The sequence below is a fragment of the Rutilus rutilus genome, assembly GCF_951802725.1.
Source record: "Rutilus rutilus genome assembly, chromosome: 16".
Lineage (NCBI taxonomy): Eukaryota > Metazoa > Chordata > Actinopteri > Cypriniformes > Leuciscidae > Rutilus > Rutilus rutilus.
This window is the reverse complement of record NC_140224.1, coordinates 6,252,815-6,274,654: the sequence shown is the minus strand read 5'-3', so window position 1 is coordinate 6,274,654 and position 21,840 is coordinate 6,252,815. Positions and strand designations below refer to the sequence as shown.

General features: G+C 35.7%; 2 protein-coding genes across 2 annotated transcripts; one reads left to right on the top strand and one right to left on the bottom strand.

Moving 5' to 3' along the window:
- The first annotated feature begins 318 nt into the window (after positions 1-318).
- kat7b (K(lysine) acetyltransferase 7b) lies at positions 319-10,023 on the top strand. The gene is made up of 14 exons (XM_084434662.1): positions 319-535; positions 933-1,080; positions 2,286-2,531; positions 2,725-2,807; positions 3,035-3,118; positions 3,418-3,516; positions 3,874-3,984; positions 4,313-4,504; positions 4,590-4,679; positions 4,857-4,997; positions 6,166-6,259; positions 7,885-8,031; positions 8,119-8,225; positions 9,200-10,023. Exons 1-14 carry the CDS (start codon positions 521-523, stop codon positions 9,299-9,301), a joined length of 1,659 nt encoding a protein of 552 aa, XP_084290788.1. The 5' UTR covers positions 319-520; the 3' UTR covers positions 9,302-10,023.
- On the bottom strand, positions 9,870-11,334 carry LOC311306329 (tachykinin-4). The gene is made up of 6 exons (XM_084434663.1): positions 11,024-11,334; positions 10,726-10,810; positions 10,376-10,408; positions 10,221-10,271; positions 10,035-10,106; positions 9,870-9,946 (listed from the first exon to the last, which is right to left on the bottom strand). Exons 1-6 carry the CDS (start codon positions 11,135-11,137, stop codon positions 9,906-9,908), a joined length of 396 nt encoding a protein of 131 aa, XP_084290789.1. The 5' UTR covers positions 11,138-11,334; the 3' UTR covers positions 9,870-9,905.
- Positions 11,335-21,840: the final 10,506 nt, after the last annotated feature.

Here is a 21,840-nt window from a genome sequence, read left to right as displayed (position 1 = left end):
TGATTAAGGATCGTAGTTGATCTGTGAAGGGATTCGTTGATTAATTTAAGAATGTTATGTTTTTGACATATTCTTAAATGTGGAAAAGGGGGATTTTACCTCAGCAGAATTCATCCTAAATGTAGGTTACAATGATTGCTCTGGGTTTGTAAAGATGAAATTTACCTAGAAGTCAAAGCTACAATAAAATATAATCAAAATGAACATAATCTGAATTAATGTACAAAAGAAAAAAAATATCGTAGTTTATGTTATCTGCACCAATTTGTTAAAACATAAAAAAAAAAATTGACATTCCTCACATTGGTCGGCGCTTCAGCGTCGCCATGTTTTTCGTTTCTACGTCACTTCCGCTGTGATCCTGTGTGGCGCGAGTCGCGAGAGAGTGAACAATTGGCGAGAACAGAAACAGACAAACTTATGAACACATTGCTGCAGTATTATTTCAGATAGCACAGAAGAAATATACCCGTTTGACAAACCTGTAAAAAGGACAGCGTTTGGATTTATCAGACGCAACATGCCGCGGAGAAAGGTGAGAGAAGATACGAGAATTGCCCAGTCGCCTCAGCGCGGGCTAAATGCTAAGCTCAATGTTTATTTACATTCTCGCACAAAAATAGTGTTTTCAATTACTTTATTGAAACTTTTTATCAACGCTATTAGCGGATAACATGTTATCGCATGAGAATTGAAAAATACCGAAGTGCCGCCGAAATGGTGTGTTTTAAAACTGATAATGAAGCTAGTTAGCAATTTGGCTTTAAAACACAACCCAGGCTGTAACGTTATAATAGTAAAATGTTTCCGTTTGACTGTTGTGCTATATGTATGTTGTGAGTGTGTTGTTGTTTGTGTCTATAATTTTTATTTTTATTCTGACCTGTTTACACGTGCATGGTGATATAACTGTGTTGACACCATGTTTGCAGAGAACAGCAGGCAGTAGTTCAGAAGGGACTGCTGATTCTGATGACTCTGGAGATCATGAGAAGACTGACAGCTCTCATAGTGAAGCCAATCAGCGCAATAACACCCGTATGACCCGAGCATCACTGCGCCTGAGCCAGAGCTCTCAAGGTATAAACACACAGCTGATGATGATACATTGGTTTCTCATGCAGTATGTGCCAGTTTATGGGTTGTCAAACGTAAGTGCGAACCTGGTGCGCATCAAACAATTGGACTCTGGTGTGGTTGGCCTGAAATAAAAACGCAACATGGACCAGAGACATCTAAACAAACCGAAAACAGGACGTGATGTCTCTAGATGCGACCCTAAAAAAGAAAGTCCTCAAGGATACCTGGTTTTAACTTATCATAGTTGCGTAGTTGCCCATTACAGTTTGATACAGGTTTTGGAGCTGCATCTTCTTGCTGCAGATCTTCATTTGTGTGTGACAGAGGAATTCCTGGTGCTGGTTTGACTCCTTTACACATTTTCTAAGCTGGCTGTGTAAAAACACCGCCATATGTACACGCATACAACGAGCGCATTTAGCGCACAGTATCATTTTGGTTTCTTTATGTTCAATAAGTTCCGTTACAAAATATTCGCCATAAAAGCAGTTTCTTTGTTTTGTATCTTTAGGTTCGGTGTTAAAAATGACAGTGTGAGTGTTAAGCGAACCTGGACTAAATGCATCATTTTCTTTTTTGGTCCGCACAAAAAGAACCAAGAGAACCGAACTACAAGTGTGAACACCCTTTGAGTCACTTTGGATAAACGTGTATTGTATGTGTTTCAATAGATGTAATTACAAATGTATTGTTAGTTTAAAGTTACTTTAGAAAGTGCTAGTTCAGGCATTTCACCAGGAATCCACGTAATCGGAAATTTTGCATGACAGCAAAAGATTTGCCAACACACATTTTGCATTCGCTGCGTTGACCAACAGAAAACTGCTCGATTAATCTTCAATTAATCCGAAATCCTGTAATTTATTCCCCAAAAATATAATTATAAACATCAAAATATAAATTGCAGACAGCTTTTCAATTTTCTTTTGAAAAAGAAAAATTTAATCAAATTATCAAAAAAGGAACCACTCAAATCACTATCACAGGTGAAAATAAATTAAGAAAAACAAAAAGCAGTGTTAAATGGTATGGCACTGTATTCCTCAAGGACATTTTTCTTCTAAATATATTTTATTATAATTATTAAAAGTTACTTATTATTTTTACCTTTAAAAGTTTGTATTAGTCCCTGCTGCAAAGCTTTACGTATTATATTTATTACCTATACATATGTTTATAAGAAGTTAATTCTGTTCCTGATCTAGATGCTCCTCCGGATGTGAAGCAAGCAGCAGAGAGAGACGAGTCTCCCCCCAGGACGCCCACAGGAAACGCACCCTCATCCGAATCAGACATCGACATCTCCAGCCCCAATGCATCCCACGATGAGAGCGTGACTAAAGACCAGAAAGACTCTGGCAGCGATCCCTCTCATCGTCCAAAACGCCGCCGTTTTCACGAGAGCTACAACTTCAATATGAAGTGCCCCACACCTGGGTGCAATTCTCTGGGTAATTGCTCTTCAAATTAATTTCCTTTTGCATTTGCGTAATAATCAAATTCAGTGCCAATGGTTTACAAGGGCTTAATTGAAAAAAAAAAACAATGTTCGCAGTGTTTTAAAACATTTCACATTTCACTGGATTGTTTATAGTTAAATTTAAAGCTAAAATCTGTATATTTTTCTGAATTTCTTTTATACAGGACATTTAACAGGGAAACACGAGCGACATTTCTCCATATCAGGATGCCCTCTCTACCATAACTTGTCAGCAGATGAGTGCAAGGTGTGTTTAGCCCAAAGTATACCTGGTTATTTGCTATTATTAAATTGTATCTTCTGGTTACTTTCTTGGATTGAATGAGGTATGATTTCAGAAAAAAAAAGAAAAAGTTTTTGCTTGACTGCTAAATTGCAATGATCGTTTAGCGTAAGCATGTGTGCTTTATCCTTTTCTAAATTGTTTAGCACTTTTTCTGTTGTTTATCTTTGTGTGCTTTTCATCTCGATCAGGTGAAAGCCATCGAACGTGAGAAACAAGAGGAAGAGCGCAGTCAGGGGCAGAACGAGGAGAACAGACATGCCACTCGACATCAGGTTCTCACCAAACAGATGTTCACTCAACACTAAACAAACATCACACCAGCGTGATAATGCCTCTTAAGTGCATGCATGCTTTTGTACAAAAAAAGAGACACTTGCATGAAGTCCTAACGTCAGCAGCGTGTTGCCTTCCATTTTTAAGATGAGATGTGATTGTTTGCAAGCCATAAATTCTGTGGTAACCACAGTGAAGTTATGACTGATGAGCTATGCATGAAGAGCATTATCTGGATGAGACACAAAGTGCCTTTTAGTAAAGTGTGATGTAATTAATTTGCATTGCTTTTCTACAGGCTCCAACTCCAAGACAGGTTCGATATAAAGAAAAGGTCATGGAGATTAGGAAGAGGAGGGATTCTGGCCTGACAAAAGACCAAAAAGAAAAGTACATGGTAATCGTGTTCTCTCAATGATTTTCTGAAATATCTGTATATTAATGTTTTTGTGTAGTCATATAAGCTAAAAAGTGCTGCAGTGATGACGTATTTTTAGAGGCCAGCTCGAAAGTTTCGTATTTTCAAGGATTTTTCCATTGGCTTTTAGATAATTGCAGAAAATAAGCTCTGGGGCCAACAAAATTTTGATTCTTACCCATTTTGTTCTTCATGATCATTTTGCCGCAGTGGGCAAGTAATGTAATTGGTGTTTGGCCAAACACTGTGTAACACCGCAGCAAGCCTGTGGGGTATAATTGTTTATGATGTTTATGTATGTGATTCAACTACATCTGTTCATATTTAATGTATCAGGAGCACAGACAGATACATGGCACCACTCGAGAACCACTGCTGGAGAACATCACCAGTGATTATGATCTGGAGCTCTTCAGAAAAGCTCAGGCCCGCGCATCAGAGGATCTGGTATGATTACACATTCCTCGCACGTCACACTTGACACTGCAAACTCTACCCTTTGGCTTGCATCCCATCAATTTTGAAATAAATTTAGAAAATAATCAGTTGAGATGTAATTTTCAAGTATTTATTAACTGACATTGCAATGTGGTTATGTAATATATGAAACACTTTTTGTTGAATTTAGCAAAAATAACTATATGATGGTATACTGTAACTGTGATATAAAATGACTCGTGCTGTGATTTTGGTTTTACCACCAAAGTTCTTCTGTTACTTTAGCTGAATTGGCTGTATGTATAAATTTGATGTCCAATGTTTTTGGTGTTTGCAGGAGAAACTGCGTCTGCAGGGTCAGATCACAGAGGGCAGTAACATGATCAAGACCATCTTGTTTGGCCGTTATGAGCTAGACACTTGGTACCACTCTCCCTACCCTGAGGAGTACGCCCGTCTGGGGCGTCTGTACGTCTGTGAGTTCTGCCTCAAGTACATGAAGAGCCAGACCATCCTGCGCAGACACATGGTATGAAATCTACCTTCCTACCTGCTAAATATATTTGAAAGGAAAATTAAGTTTGACTTTTTCATTCCCTTGGGGGTATATGCAGGCCAAATGTGTGTGGAAACACCCTCCTGGTGATGAAGTCTACAGAAAAGGTGCCATCTCTGTGTTTGAGGTTGATGGGAAAAAGAACAAGGTGAGGAATTGATGTTAAATGCACTCATTGTTCATTGTTGTATGTATGCAAAGGGGTTCTGGATGTGTTTGTAGCTTTGTGAAATAGACCATTTCCCCTCTTATATGAAATTCTAGTCTGTTGATGAGTGTTGTTTGCTACATATGAAACTGATATTTTCTATACCTGTCCTAACAGATCTATTGCCAGAACCTCTGTTTGCTGGCCAAGCTGTTCCTGGACCATAAAACACTGTACTATGATGTGGAGCCTTTCCTGTTTTATGTCATGACTGAAGCTGATAACACAGGCTGTCACCTCGTGGGATATTTCTCAAAGGTAATGTGGTGCTGGAGTCAGCGTATAGTGACTTGCATGATCTAAAATGCACAATAACATAATCACTTAACACATTTGCATTTATGGCCAGTGTCCCTCTAGCCTTTTTTTTTTTTTTTTACTGATTTTCAGTCATGAGCCTCATTCACATATTTGCTGGGGTAAAGGTCCACTCCTCTTAGAACATCAGAATTGCTTGAGATGATTAAAAGCTAGTCGGTGAGGTGTACTCTTGTGGTGTTAGCCACAACCAGTGAACTGCTTCACATTTAATAACTGACTAGTCAAGGGTTTAAAACCTCCAATCAGAGCTTTTCTGGCTTTTTCAGCTTTTAAAGTTTTACGATTTTACCAGATTTCATAATGTAAAGAGTGTGTAAATACAAATGACAAATATCAAATAAACCCTGCGTATGAGTTGACATTCTCTTGCTTTGTGCTTGCGTGAAAGTGCAATAATTCTCAATTGAACAATTGTGGTTTATCTCAATTTATAATTTGAGCAAAATAATCGTGAATATCTCTTTATTCATTATCGGTTAGCCCCATAATTTATACACACAAATTAAAGCAGAGGCAAAAACAAGTCTATGAATGTCCTTTTTTCTCAATGAAATGGTGGATGAACTTTCCACAACCATGAAGGGACAAACACACAGAACACGCATTCAAAAGTCTGTCATCCCTCTTCCATTCTTAATCTGTTAGTTTTAGACTTCTGAATGGATTCAGCAAAAACTCTTGGTAGCTGTAACAAATTTGACTAAACTAAAGTGGTTAGTGGGATGCTGCTTTAAACTGGGGATTGATTTGACAACAATTGATTTAATTTCTCTGTTTTGATCTGTATGTTTTGTTCTAAATATGTGAGTAAGGATCAACTGGTTTAGAGTGCCAATCCACAGGGGTTAATTAATTGAAGTTTTTATTTTAAAGAAATAAAAATCTGAACCAGGCTAAAGTGTTTTGTGTGGGTACTAACCTGAAGAGCACTTCACCCTAATTGTGTGCTGAAAGTCTCATAAATCAGCAGAACATGCAAATATAATGCTACGTTTATTTGCATGTTAATTGTGAAAAATGTTAGCCTGTAGTGTCTTTGAAGCCTTTTCCTGTATCGTTACATTGTCAGGAGAGTTTTCATAATTGCTTCTTTTTATTTCCGTAGGAGAAGAACTCGTTCCTGAATTACAATGTGTCTTGTATCCTGACTATGCCACAGTACATGAGACAGGGCTATGGCAAGATGCTGATTGATTTTAGTGAGTACCTGTGATACATCCCTGTCGGTTTTTAGAGCTGGGAGAAATGGCCAAAAAACACTTTGCTTTTCATTTATTATTTTAAAACAAGTGAACAAACAGTAATAAAATAAGAACAAATACACAAAATACAAGCAGAGATGAATACTAAATAACAAAGTTACAAAGTCTAACAGTAGTATTCAGGTACAGAAATGAATAATTTAGCCTAAATGTAAAATAACACTGTTATAGTTTAATCTTTGTTAAAGCTGTATTTTGTGGTTTTATTAATATTAATCACACGGACAACAGTAGGAATATTAGCTGTGTGCTGTCACTTAAGGCCGAATGCACGGACCTAAAATACTGACAAACATTCGATTTCTTTCTCAACTGTTCACTTATGACATAAACGAGCAGAGACGGGTATTTTGACATAATTTTGTTGTTTATGTGTCCGTTCAAGGGCAAGGAAACACGAATGAGGAATCAGTTCGGTGTTTGAGCGCTGTCTGAAACGCGCATCTCTCTCTCTCTCTCTCTCTCTCTCTCTCTCTCTCTCTCTCTCTCTCTCTCTCTCTCTCTCTCTCTCTCTCTCTCTCTGCGCGCACGCTTCAGATGCGATTCCTATAGTTGTGAGTGTGCGCACAGATAACGTGCAAGTCCTGATTTTCGCCTCTTCTGCGTTTAAAATTGTTTGAATTTGTAAATTGGCAAGGCAAAACATGTCCAAATTATTAACTTTAACTCTATGATGGTTAAATTTAGCAGTTAATCTGTCAATCACATGCATGCTGAACTGTGGTTGCTCTGGATCAACTGCGATCCGTTCCACCCCCAGTAACTGGTAAGAGGAACACGCATTCAATTATCTGAGCTTATATTAGCCTACATTTGATTAACTTGTAGGTTTAAAATTTGACATAGGGCACATTTAATGTACAACAACAAATGTTTTAGCAAAATGTATATTTTAGTCAGAATTATTGCCCTCCTATTAAATTGCGCTGCATCTATTTGGCATGCATGTGCACGGCGGCGCTCATTCACTGAAGTCTGTGAAGTTTAGCGTAGACTTGCTTGCATGAGGCTCGCCCACTCCTGACAGCAAAATGGAAATATTTGCAAGACTTTCTAACATTTCCAGATGGAAAATATACCTGTGAAATGTAAGTTATGCACTGAGGAAAACACATCTCAAACTTATTAAACTGCGTAAATATCTGTCAGAGCACCTGACAGGCCAAGCCTGCTTTAAACTATGTGCGTTAACTACATCTAAGTTATTTTAAAGCCCGTAATATAAAGCATATCTCATGTCTTTCCGCACAGCCAGCTCACTTATGTCCTCCACTATTTTTCAGATGTGCTTGTAATATGGTATTGCCTCATCCTGTATCGTTTTTAAGATATATATTTATATTGTACAAACTCGATATACCGCCCCAACCCTATCTGTTATATTTGTACGAGTTTGCGATTAAGTGCGACAAAGACCTTTATGGATTGAGCGCTGGACATAAAAACTATTGTATGATACTTTTATCATCATCATCATATTGTCATACAGAGTTGTAATGCCATTACCTCTTGATGTTATTCCTCAACACGTGCATCACGTTGTTTGTTTGTCATGGTTCTAGGTTACCTGCTGTCGAAGGTGGAAGAGAAGGTTGGTTCTCCTGAGCGCCCTCTCTCGGATTTGGGCCTCATCAGTTATCGCAGCTATTGGAAGGAAGTTCTGCTGCGCTACATGTGCAATTTTAAGGGCAAAGAGATCTCCATTAAGGGTAAGAAAAGTTTGTAGGCATGTTCACTGTGACATCCCTGTAAAATCCATGCAGGATTAGCATCGTTTCTTGTTTTCTCCTGTTCAGAGATCAGTCAAGAGACCGCAGTGAACCCTGTGGACATTGTCAGTACGCTGCAGTCACTTCAGATGCTCAAGTACTGGAAGGGGAAGCATCTGGTCTTGAAGCGACAGGTATCAGGAAATTCTTTTTTTCTTTTTCCTTTTTTTAAAAACACATTTACTGCCTACATGTTTTATAAATTTGTTTATGATAGGGCTGCTATTTTCAAAGAAGGTTGATGATGATTTATATATATATTTTAATAGCAATTACACTATGGTTTCTGTTCTTGCAGATATATCATTGCATTAAAATACATTTTAATTACTTTTTGTTCAACACATAATTTATCAAAAGGAATATTTTAGACTAAATTATTGTCCACATGCATGGAAGTAGAGATGAAACGCAATGAAAAATTTCATATCACTATTATAGTGACCAAAATGATCATGGTTATCAATGTTATCACAGTATTGTTAAAATGTACTGGAAAACTGGTTGAAAACCAATACTAATAACACATACTAAATGTTCAAATAAAGTTTTGGCAGAATGATAAACCTCACATTTCAGCCTATTTCATCAGGGGAATGTGGGATAATATAAAAATCAGGCGGTTCCCCTTTCATACAATCATTCATTCATTCATTCATTCATTCATTCATTCATTCATTCATGTAATTTCTCACCGCACTCTGCCTGACGTCATGTTTTCACACAAAAGGAAACCTACGCAGCATGAGCCGGTTGCTCTACTTTGCTAAATTATGATTTGTCTCGCTTTAAGAACAAGCTTTTTTTGTGATTTTGAAAGGGTATTTTTACAGGAAGATTACTTTACTGTATGTGCTGAGGGAAAACAAAACTTGAGCTCACAAAACTGCACAATCTGTCAAAACACTTGGCAACGCAAGTTGCTCGGTTAAAATCAGTACGTTTTAAGGTACAAAGTAGATGTATGGTTATAAGATATGTTTATCAGTAAATTATGTATCCACAGCTGCCTTTTTCCCCGTAAGTTTAACAGGATTTGTGTTAGCCATTTTGTTTTTTTCTGTGACAAACAGTGATTCTTTTTTTGTTTTGTTTCTGAATGGCACAGGACCTGATTGACGAGTGGAAGGCCAAAGAGACCAAAAGGGGCAACAACAACAAGACCATTGATCCCAGCTCTCTGAAATGGACCCCTCCCAAAGGAACCTAATGGACTTACATGTTACATGTCATACTTAACTGCCGTTAAATATTTTTATGACTCCATCAGTAATGGCTTTTGCAATGGTTTTGCAGCTGTTATTGTCATTTTTGTCTCTTTTTATGTGCTCTTTGTAACTCTCTGGAAACTCTCACTTTTGTTTTATACAGTGCTATTTATTTTTTTGATGTCTCTGGCCAAAGTATTTTCTTTGCCCCAACATATATTTTAAAATTAGAAGTATTTTGAGTTTTTAAAAGCAAAAAAATAGTTTATCATCAATAGAATGTAAAAAGAAAATGGGGCCTTACAAAAAAAAACACTTTAGATTTACATTGATAACACATTCTTAATTTTCTTCAAACATTGTTTCTTGGTTTATTTGTGAAAATGTTTTCATGTAAATCAGAACCGGGGAAAAAAAGAACTGTCATTTTTGATAAATACTTTTATTATGTCACATTTGATATATTAAGCAAGACATTTACTTGCTTAAAAATGCTCACAGAGGATGTTCTCATTAAGTGTAATGTTGGTGCCAGTGAAGAGTGAAGAATAATTGTATACTGATACACCGAGGCCAGTGAAGTCTGTAATACAGCGTTGGAAAATGTCAGTAGTACTGCAGTCTGTCCCATTCCTCTTGAAGATCTGCTGTGTGAAGAACATGATTTTGGATTTATAAACTGCTGGTTCATTTGATCATTTTTGCATAAATGCAGTTCTGATAACCGTGTTGTACCTGTTTGTTTGTTCAAATCTGCAGATTTGTCCATTGCTGTACTGGTCTCTGGGATTGTTCTTGTGACAGCACCTACAGATTAATATAATCAATTTTACGCCGGGTATAAACCTATGCAGCATAGAACCAACAGTACTAAATTAAACATTATATTGCTGGTGTAAGCAGAGCTATGTAAAGCCATACCTCCTAAAGCTCTCTTGCCCATGAGTCCCACAAATATGTCCCCCTTATGCCCTTTGAGGAAACAATGTAAGTTTCTTTTAACCAAATTTAGACAACGGCCAAAATGAATCTGTTGAGATGTAAATATGCTATACTATTTAGCAGTTTTTACTCACTTCTTCGTTCCATTTTCACAGGCTGGATAACTCCTAGAACAAGTAAGGGAAATAAGATTATGTATAATGAAGTCAAAAGTGCAATCTTATTTTTTGTATGTTTCAAAAAAAAAAAAGTTTTACAAATTGTTGGCAGCATAACTTGGGTAAAAAAAATTATTTGACAAGGCCTAAAATACTGCATTAGAAAGTTAAATATTCTAAACCTAATTAGCTGTTAAAAAAATTATTTTAAATTAGACTCCACAGTATTCTTTTGTAATAATTACAATACAACATATCAAATTGTTAGTATAATTTTAGTAAAACATTTAATCCCAGAGCCAGCAAAAGCAAATCTGAAGTCTTACCGGAGCGTTTTCCCATTAACCCATAAAACGGATGAGATTTGGATCTCTTTAGTAGACTGGCGAGTGTCTCCTCCACTGGTTCATCCTGTGTTAACAACCAAACCATTTTGATAGTGGATGTGAAAGGAACATTGCATATCCTTTTAGTTTTAGATAAAAAATAAAACATTATTCTTCATTCTTTTAGTATCAACATTTGTAATGGATAGAATACAGACTAATTTATTCATCGTAACCGTAATGATTACTTAAATGAACAATCTGCTTTAAATAAATGTATGCAGAAATCATTACTCACCTCCCAGTTATCTGAAATCCAGTGGTCTCTGTTTAGAGTGAAAGACAATCCTTCAACACTGTAGGCAAGAGCAAGTATGGTGAGCATTAATGCTGAGAGTTTACAAATCTCCATAAGGACCAAAAAATGTGGAATTACAAGTATTATATATGTTTAAAAAACACTGACAATGAGCTTTAAAATACAAAAGAAAACTTTCTCAAATAATAGATTTTTTTCCCCGTCGCTATAGTCTGTCCAGCTGGCAGGAGGGTCTGCTGAAATCAGAGGTCTTTTCTGTTAGTGGTGGCTGCATTTATATCCATACGCCTGCCAACCCCCTCCCAAATCACGTCACCACCATCCCTCTGCCATAACCAATTCAATACCACTTTAAAAAAGGTATAAAAAATAAATACCACTTGACTTAAATGATAAGTGACTCCATTTTTTGATCCAGGATTAATCGACGCATCACACGTCAATGAAAATGCAAAATAATTCATGAAACAATGTTTGATTTTTTTTTATACTTAATCCATTAATAGGTCCTTTTATGGAGGTATAGAATCATGGATATAAGATGTACAATATTGCATTACTCCATTAAACAAAACTAATTGCATTAGTTTTTTTTTATGGAAAGTAATGAGTTGCGTTACTTTTGCTTTACTTTTTCTCACCTGGGCTGGGCTTACTTGTTTTTGTGTTTTAATAATAAAAATGTTTTGGCAGATTTATAGGCCCTTTCGCGCCAGAAATGAACAACAGAAGAATAAAATGCAGGAGAAACAATAAAAACCAAAAGAAATGTGATTTTTATCAAAGTCAATTTTTTTTTAGGTTGAGTCGGATCATCGAAGTTCAGCAAAGACATTGGTTAATAAAGTGAGACTAAATACATAAAGTATATTTGTGTTATTTTACATTTGTTTTTATTCATTTTGAGGAATACTGAATCTGTTTTTGTGCAAGTGAGATGAGTAAATGCCTGCTCACATTTAGTCTAGAATAACCGTCATGTTTACACGGCGCACACAACTGCACTTAGTCCCGATTTCTCTCAAAATGTGGACAGGAGAGCTGTCAGTCAATAAACTTGTGTTTACTTATTTGAAAAAGTAACTCAGATATTTTGCTGTAATTTTAAAAGTAATACGTTACTATACTAATTACTTGAAAAAAGTAATCTGATTACATAACTCACGTTACTGGTAATACGATACTTACCCCCAACACTTATGACTTCGTAATTAATAAGTGCACTGTGGGATAAACATACAAAGCTTATAATTATATTTCTGACATTTTGTTTTCTGAGCTAAACAAATTGACTAAGGTGTCTATGATACTGTGACAGGGCTTGGCAAACAATCCCTTCTGTTGCGCAAGTAGTGTTGACTAAATCACTAAGTACTTAATCGTTCAGTAAGCTCTTTTCACATATAAGATCCCTGTAAGCAAAAGCCCATTGCTTTCAAATGAGCCTGGGTTTACAAAATCAGTAAACTCAAATTGTTCAAGGAATTGTTTGAGGAACTACTGCTTGAAAAGTGATTTAAATGAAGTATTCTGCTGAAAAGTGATTCACATGGTTTAAAGTATCAGTCCTATGCATCATCATTTGGCTTTGTTTAAATGAGTCAGGTTCATGTGCACGTGGAATAATATCTTCTGGACAGTGTCTGTTATGAAACTCACTTTTTGATTGCAAACCACTAGAACAAGACCGTTTTAGATCATGGATTCATGCTGAGGGTTGACGTTTTCTTCAACCTTTTCTTCATACGTATGTCTCTATACAATGCATATAATGGTATCAAAATTAAAAGTGAGGATTTGATCAAGTCAATGTCTGCGCAGCATCCTTACAGAACGCATTAATTGTTTCTTTGAAGCAATTTAAATGTATTATTAAGTACTTCAGAAGATTGATGCATTGTTTGTGTTCATCTGACAATTAGATTTGAAAATTGTTTTTTAAATTCCAAATGACTAACATATCAGGCATCGCAAAAACACCTCTCACTGAAACCTAGATGACACACCGGATTTGTGCTCTTTGATCTCACCACAGGTGCTTAACAAAGCAAGAAACCAATTTTCGATAATTTCACCTGAACGCCACTCATGCGCTTCCAAGCCCACATAGGTCTAACATTGAGTGCTGAATCAAAAAGAATCAGAGGCTCTTCATTTGCATATGAAAACTGCTTCATTCAATGGGGTCCGACAAGGCTGACACCATATTACCATGTTATACTCAGGGTTATAGGATGGAATATACCATCGAAACGATCACCATTACGACATGCACACTCAAAAGAATTAGGCCTAAATTTAAGATGAATGATTTGAACCGCATAGGCTATAAAACTTCCATCCATTGCATGTTTTAACATGTTAGTTTAGTAAGTTGATCAACTTGATAATGAAATGGGTAAGATTTATGTAATACTACTAATATGTGTGTTAAATACACAATAACCAGGTTTATTATGTTTATCATCAGTAAATCCAGTGGATTTCAATCTCATACTATTTTAACTAATTGCATATTGCTTGTTCCACAGCTAGCCATATTTCAACCATGTTCATACTTTCTAACTGAATCATTTTAATTGATTTCACAAAGATTTATGCAAATTCTAAGGAATTTTTAATAAATGCATTTTGTAAAGAAATAAAGAAATAAAGAAATAAATTGTTATTAGCGACACTGGTGGCCGACAAGGGAACTGCTCGCACTCGTGCACGCGTAAAGTACAAGAGACTGAACGTCAACGTGCTTCAATGCCCCGCCCTGATGTATTCACAGCACATTTCTTTTTCGTTCTTTGCTTAAAAGTAAAAATAAGTTGAAAACAGCCTACCTTTTGAGTTTGCTGTGATATACTTTTAAGGAACATCCCGACGCCGACGCTGCAGAGAGTGACGTTTAGATGAGTGCTGTGGCTTTCCTCTCAATAACAAAATAAACACACAACAAAAAAGCAGCCGTTAAGAAAGCATCTGATCATAGGGACCTGGATATGTTTGCACCAACGCTGCAATTCACCGGCTTCTATCGACAGATGAGGTAATAAAACTTACACTGTTATAGTTTGATTACAAAGTAAGCCTAGGCTATATTTGAGAATATATAGATAGATAGATTATATATGTGAGAGTTTGAATTAATCCCTTTATTTACACGCAAAGTGACATTACAGTAGCTTTCAGCATATTCATATTCACCTGAATATTTGATAAGTGTCCATTTCATGTGTCATAGAACGTGAGGCTCTCAGGAGCATCCTTTTGATTTTCCCTCCAAAAACGTACCGAATCCTTCACATAAAAATCAGTCTACAGGCTCCATCCGAAATCGCATACTTCCCTACTAGTAGGTGAAAAACAGTATGTTCAAATTAAATTTCATGTTCAAATTAACAGTAAAGAGAGAGAGAGTAGGCAAAGAGAGTAGCCTATAAAACCTGGATGACCTACTACTTCCGGCAAGATTCTGAAGTGTTCATGAACACTTTCCCATGAGGCCACTGGAGAGGATTTGTGAATGGCAGTGACTGGACCCTTTTCATATTTCCTGGTTTCTCAGAAGCGGAAGTCATCAGTTGGGTAAACTTCTATAGCGGTGAATGAGACGAAATATATATTTTTTGTGTTCCCATTTGCTCAAACATGGCGAATGCAGCACGTCCAGATTACATTCATACTATGTGGAACATACTTTTTAGCAGTCATGAAATAATTACTTATTCAAAATAAGTATCTACTCAAGAGAGTATGCGATTTCGGACACAGCCGACAACGTAGGAAGTCGGGAAAGGGTCTCATTTTTAAGTTTCGTGACAAGCTGTTCGCACATTAGCAATCAAATGTGATTAATACTTAGATAGCCCCTTTAAGCTTACTATTTTATGTTAAAATAGTGTAATTAAATGGATGGATACTTTATATGCACTTCAAATATATAATTCATACATTCAAAGGATTCAATATTTTTTGAGTGCATTAACCTGTACATTTATAATTGTATAACACTGTTAAAGTAAATGAAATGCTTTATGCCATCAGCTTTTCCGTTCACTCGAGGAGTGCCGTGTGCTCTTGGTGGGAAATCGTGACTGGGAATCTGTATGCCTTGATTGCATCTACTTTGACCCCATGACATTTCCTGGAGGTCTTTCAATTTCTTTTGTACATCATCTGATTGCCGATATTGTTGCTTTTAATAGATGTGAGGAGACAATCTTTCCCTTTGTAGCTGTAGTTCAACTTGTCCTGTAACTTCCAAGGATTCCCCCCCCCCCCCAAATCAGACAGTTGTATCTGAATGCATTGCAGGATCAGGTTTGCATTGATAGGAGTGGAACAGTGTGTGCTGGAACATGTTTTTATCATCCTTTAAAATGGATAATGTTCAATTTCTATGAGATTGAAAGTCATCCAAAACTTTAAGAATGTACCAGCACAGTTCAATCAGAATATCTTCTGTTAACTCAATGATTTGAGTGTCGACTTGCAAACGTAATTCAAATTTCTTTGAAATATGACGTTTGTTCATTACCGTTCATGGGGTTTTCAGGGAAATAATGAGCTACAGTCAGCGAAACAATCCAATAGGAAAGTAAAATCACATTTTTATCACATTTGATACATACCTCTAATTGTACTATCTGATTGATAGTTTATACTTTTTTAGCAAGTAAAAAGTATTTTAGTATAATTGTAAAAAGGTCCACCTTCAGGTCGTGGTACACGTGTCTTTTTGCTGTGGATTTTTTACTGATTTCTAAAAAGTAAATGCAAGTACATTTTATACTGATACTTCAAAGTGAACACTTATTGGACTGGGTTTACTTGATTATCCATACATCCCTTTTTTTTCTTTTTTTTTTTAAATTATGTTAAAATGTGAGTATCAGATATGATGCATCAGGCTTTTGAGGAATGTTTTGTTGTTGTTCATCTCAGTCATCATTGAATTGCATTGCAATATAAGTTTTGCCTCCATAATTATAATTACAGAGCTTTAATCATAAAACTAAGCATTTAAATAACATCTTACTAAGACATTATTGGGAGACATAGAGTGCATTTTATAAAAGTAGCCTGCTATACTGTTAAAAAGATCTCATTGATTTATATTACAAGATATCATAACTTCACCTTACTTTTTGCCCATATAAATGTCAGCAACAACATCAATGTTTATATATTTTTTTTCTCTTCAAGTATGAGCTCCATATGTTCTCCTATGTCACAGTATTATGCGCCATAAAAGCCTGAAGAATCAAATATGATACACAGGATAGACTGTATGTGATGGCATATAAAAAAAAAAGAAAAAGAAAAAAAAAGAGGATGGACGTGTTAGACATGTTTACAGACTGTGTCTATGAATAAAGAAAGCTACTCTGTAGGCAGGCTCTCGGCTCTCCAAACGTCTCCTTTCTTGTTAAAGGACTCTGTGTTAAATCATTGTGCTCTAATCCTGTGATGACAGATTCACCGTCAGATTGGCTAAATGCCAATCTGCGTATGTGTGTGAGAACAATCATTGAGAACACTCCATTTAATGTCCTTTTAAATTTCAAGTCTTATTACTTTAATTGTAGCAAATTAAGTCTGCGATCACAGACCTAGATGTTATTTGTTGTTTACTAGCTATTGGAGTGTAGCAGCACATAAATCAGTATGGATGATCTTTTAGAAATTTGACAGGCTCATAAAGATGATCACTTATCCCATAAATCCAATTCAATCCATATAAACACTTTATGTTTTGAATCCCACAGTCATTAGAATGAGAAGGACTCACAAGGTTGAAGCACAAAATGATGTATCAATACATAAAGGGAAGCCGCCATTTACATAGTGCTACTAATCGAAAAGTAATTTTAATTCATTTAATTTTTAATTAATTTCAATTATATTCATTCATTGTTTTTTTTTTTTTTCTGATTTAATATTAGCGTTATTACCCATCTCTTATAACCCACTTAGAACCTTTGATAAACATTTTTTATAGTTTAGTCTGTGAAAAACAGTAGATTTAACAGAAACGAACAAAAACACATGTAATGTAAACAAACAAAATTCACACAATATATTTTGAACAGACATGATGAACAGTAAACACACGATTTGCATATACTTTCCATTAGGTCCACTAAACTGGTTGGTAAATCGCTTTTTGTTTTGCAGTTAGAATGACGAGTACTTCAGCTTGGGCGTGTGTTTTATGGAGGTAGGTTTGCTTTTATTTGTTTGAATTGACCAGATGGTATTATTCACAAGATTTTTTTTTTGTGCCTTTCATGGAAATTAGACACCACTCAGATGCAGCTGCTGTGTACGAAGGCAGGATTGTAAACCCTTGCTTGGGGACAATTCCTGTCTGACAAGTTTATTTAGTCCTTGACCTTCCAAGATTCCTGAGGTCTCCTCCCATGGAGTCATCACATAACCAGGCTGAACGGTCTGAGCAGCTTCAACCAATACCTTTTATCTCACGTGTGATCCTACCAGGGTGAGGCCGGCATCTCTTCAGAGATGATACTTAGTTTTAGTCACGCTATTAGTATTCGCTATTGTCTTGACTTGTGCTTCAATAATAGCAACAATATTTATCAGTCAAACACAAACTATTGATGTCCATACTGATGTCCATCCTTGGATTTCTGCATTTAACAAAAAAATCGCTAATGGAATCCCACAGGGTTCTGTACTAGGCCCAATTAAAAAATGTTTTATTTGCATCAGATCACATGGTTTTTCCTGCTGGTAGCATAGTAGTTAAGTCACTTTAGTTGGCAGTTCAAAGGTAACCCATAAACAACTAGATATCCACATTTTCTCTCTATATATACACACATATATGTGTGTGTAACTGTGTATGTAAGGTATCTATGAATTTTCAAAAGCGAAGATAAAATACTGTTGACTCATATGCCGTATTACTTATACAATTACAATAATATTTGTCCCAGTGTTTGTCCCATGTGTTTGGTGGCGGGTAAATCACCCCTCTGCTGTTGTTTAATGACAGGTTTCCTATATCAGTGTTGATCATTTTGCGTTTTGTTACATAGTTGCATTCAGTGTTTGATTTTTTTTTTTTTATATATATATACATTTTGGTATGATAAATTTTGACACTTTTGGTTTTTATACTTTTGTATGAAAAAGAAAACGTGGCATTTTGGTCACCTCTTGAAATTTGAACTAATCAAAATATAACTGCAGTACTTCCAAATGGCAGTGCATTTCAGGCCACCACATGCAAATTACCCCTCCATTCTGAAACCCTTAGCTGTATGCAAATCTCCCTCGCATCCATCATGAAATGATCAGAAACTGAAATGAACACTCTGAAAACATCATATTTGCCTCTCAAACATGCCTTCAAATTTGCCCTTTAAAACTGGAGCTGCTCTGAGGTGACAGATTCTTATTCTGTCATTAGAGGGCAGTGTTGTTTCATTTATGAAACATTGAAAATACCCTTACAGATCCCTGTTCACATCTTTTTTTCTTGGCAAGTCTGCTCTGTTTACCAACATTAACTTGACTTTAATCTCACATTTACCATTTCCTTTATATCTGCAGTTGCCAATTAATAACCAATCATTATCTTGCATAAAAGTGTGATTACCTGCGGCTAAAGTATGAATGCTGTTGTAATTCCCAGTCAAGCTTCTTCTGTGACAACAGTGGCACCAACCCAACATTTTGATAAATTGGACGTTCATGTTTGGACCATCTCCATAACTGTAACTGTTAAAGGACAGGTAGGCATATACAGCAATGCTTTCATAAGAAAATGAGTAGACAGTGGCATTTCGACTGCTTAGTTTTATACCAGTATCCCTATGTGTGTGGCTTATGTATGGTAGTCATAGATGTTTGTGATTTTACTGACTTGATAGTGTCAGCATGTCTTTATCCTCTCACATTCACCTTCACACAAACACACTTGGCAAGACACTAAAATGTGATGAGCATAAATCTAGTCCATCCACACTTGTAAAAAAGCAACTGTTATCCTGCAGTTATTCTTAAGATTAATTGGATCGTTTTGTTTTTTAAAAAACAATTCAAGGTGTTTCTCACGTTTATGTAATTTCACACCAGAAAACTGCTTTTTGTGTTTCACCCCCATGGATAAAACAAACTACATGATGTTATGTCAGATAATAGAGGCAAAATCCTCTCAGCACTGTGTTATATAACATTCTGGGTTGCTAGCATGGAGCAGACAGACTCCTGAAATAAAGTCTTAGTAAGTCACAATAGCGGGCGTAACATCCAGACTTGCACAGAGCTATAAATTGTCAGAGAGACAGAGTGTTCCATTGCATATTTGATCCCAAAGGCCTGATTCTCATGTTCCTCGAGTCTATTTTCTTTGATTTCGTGACCTATGGCACATTATGTGGCCTACGAGAAAGCAGAAGGGAGGCAGTAACATGTTTTTATTTCAAGTTTTTTTTTAATCTCTTCACTCTCACTTTTCACCAGGACATTGAACACCAGAATTTTTGTCGTCACATGAGAATACAACTTATTAAAGCTGTAAAGCACCAAAATACATACAGCCTGAGAAACATTTGACTTGCATGAAGCAAATCCAAGATAAGCAAACATTTTCTTTTTTAGGTTTACTTTTTTTTTTTTTTTACTGATAATAAATGTTTTGTAGTAAATACTTTGTATATATAGTATATATGCTATACTGTATTCTTAGTGTAAAGTGATTTTAATATGAATTTTTTTTTGTTCTTACTAAATATATATTTAATTAAGTAATTGTATATATAATTAAGAATTGTAATAATTGTAAAACATTTCTGGTTTATTGTCGTTTCGCTCCTAAGACAGACGTGTAGAAACTGACCTATTTTGGTTATTTCAAATTATGTATTTATTTATATCCCTACCACTTTATGAGGTGCCAACCAGCATGTTTTGCTGTGAACGGTTGCCAATTCAAACAAACATCAGTCATGGAAACAATGACATTTTCTCACAGACATTGTGTGTTGATGTGGGTCCCTTATAAACAATAACCCAGATCCCCTGATATACACACTCGTAATTAAGGTTGAGCTCTTTTGCCAAAAACATAACGGTCATCACAAGCAACTATTTACCATTTTTTAACAGGATCTCTCTTAGTGGTGTATTGTGTTTGCCTGTTAGACGGCTGATCATATGGCTACACACAGTGACCAAGTGTGTTATCATGGTTATGTCCTAACCTTTTTCCTTTCAGCAGTTTGAAATTACAACTGCATACATAATGAATGCAGTTCAGTTTTTTAGTGCAATTGCGTGTGCTCAGAACACCCTACAATGCTCTGCTTTGCATGGTCAAATTTGCTTACTTTGTCTTCCAGCCAATAGCTAGCAACTTTGGTGAACCACAGAGGTGCAAAAGCCAAGAGCATAATGGTTAGAGTTGGGAGTGTTTTACAACTGGATCTGCAAATGTCTGTGAGGAAAAATGGCAATCAATTCACAATGTGGCATTGTGTCAGTCACGTCAGAATAGATAATGATTTGACATATCCCTCATGTCTATTTGACCTCCTCTATAATTATCAGATCTAGTGTGCTTTAATGCATTCCTACTGTTACTGCCACACAGCAGCAGTTATAATAAGCCTGGATGTATCTCACTGATTTATACTTGAAGTGAAGATGTTCAACAATGTTATGGATAGGCTTTATGTCATTTATATTGAAAGTTGTCATGTTTTTAATATATTTGTATAATGATAAAGCTGCAACTTAGTACACTTAAAATGCATTAACTTTAAATATAATATCAAATACAGACTAGAGTAAACATGATAATCAGTCACCTTGCATGTGCTTTAGTATGTTAGTCAACACATCAAAATAAGTTACATTTAATTTGGCATTACAAAGTGCACTTTTTGCACTTAAAAAGTTTCAGAAGCATAAAAGTGTATACTCTCTTGAAGTACACTTAAGTAGCCTTTTATTTCATTAATATTATCTGTACAGTTTTTAAAATATATAGTTGTATGATTTGAAGTATACTTAAAGTGCACATTCAATAGAATTAAGCACTTCTTTTTCATAAGGGTTCTCACATCAATATAAATTGGAGGAGCTAATTAGGTAGCTTATTAAGTAGTGCTAACTTGTGATTGAAAACAGTTAGCTATCGACTTGTAGTAACTTTACATTATACTGTTGCAGTGTTTGTCTTGCTGCTAGGCGGGTGTTGCTATGGACTATTTAGCCTATTATAATAAGCCTATAGATTTAGGCTATATATGACAGATTAACATTCGATTCACAAGCTGTCATTTAACTTATATGTCAGTTGAACAATTAAGTTGCAGTTTCCACAAATACAGTAAATAATTGGTAATATTTAAAATTGTATAAACAATAGGGGTTAGTGAAAGGAAGCGACCTTTAGATTTGTTTTGTAATTTGCAATCTTTAACCAAATTTTAAAAACTGCCTAAATATGCACAATTATAATATAATATTACAAAAAATAAAGGTAAACTATTTTAAAGGTAGACTATGTAACTTTTTTTTTTTTTTTTAAATGAACAACATTTAAATAATGAGTCAATACATAATAAATCCTTCTTCCAAAACGTGTTTTTGGCCCTGTCTACACCTGGTATTAAGATGCGTTTTGGTCGATCGGACCACAAGTAGACGAGGCATACCATTTTACACCTGGTGTTTTAATCCATCTCTTCTGTCCACTTTCAACCACTTCTGTCCTGATTTCATTGAGGGAATGGTCTATTTTCTATATTTACATATGAGCATATGCAGCA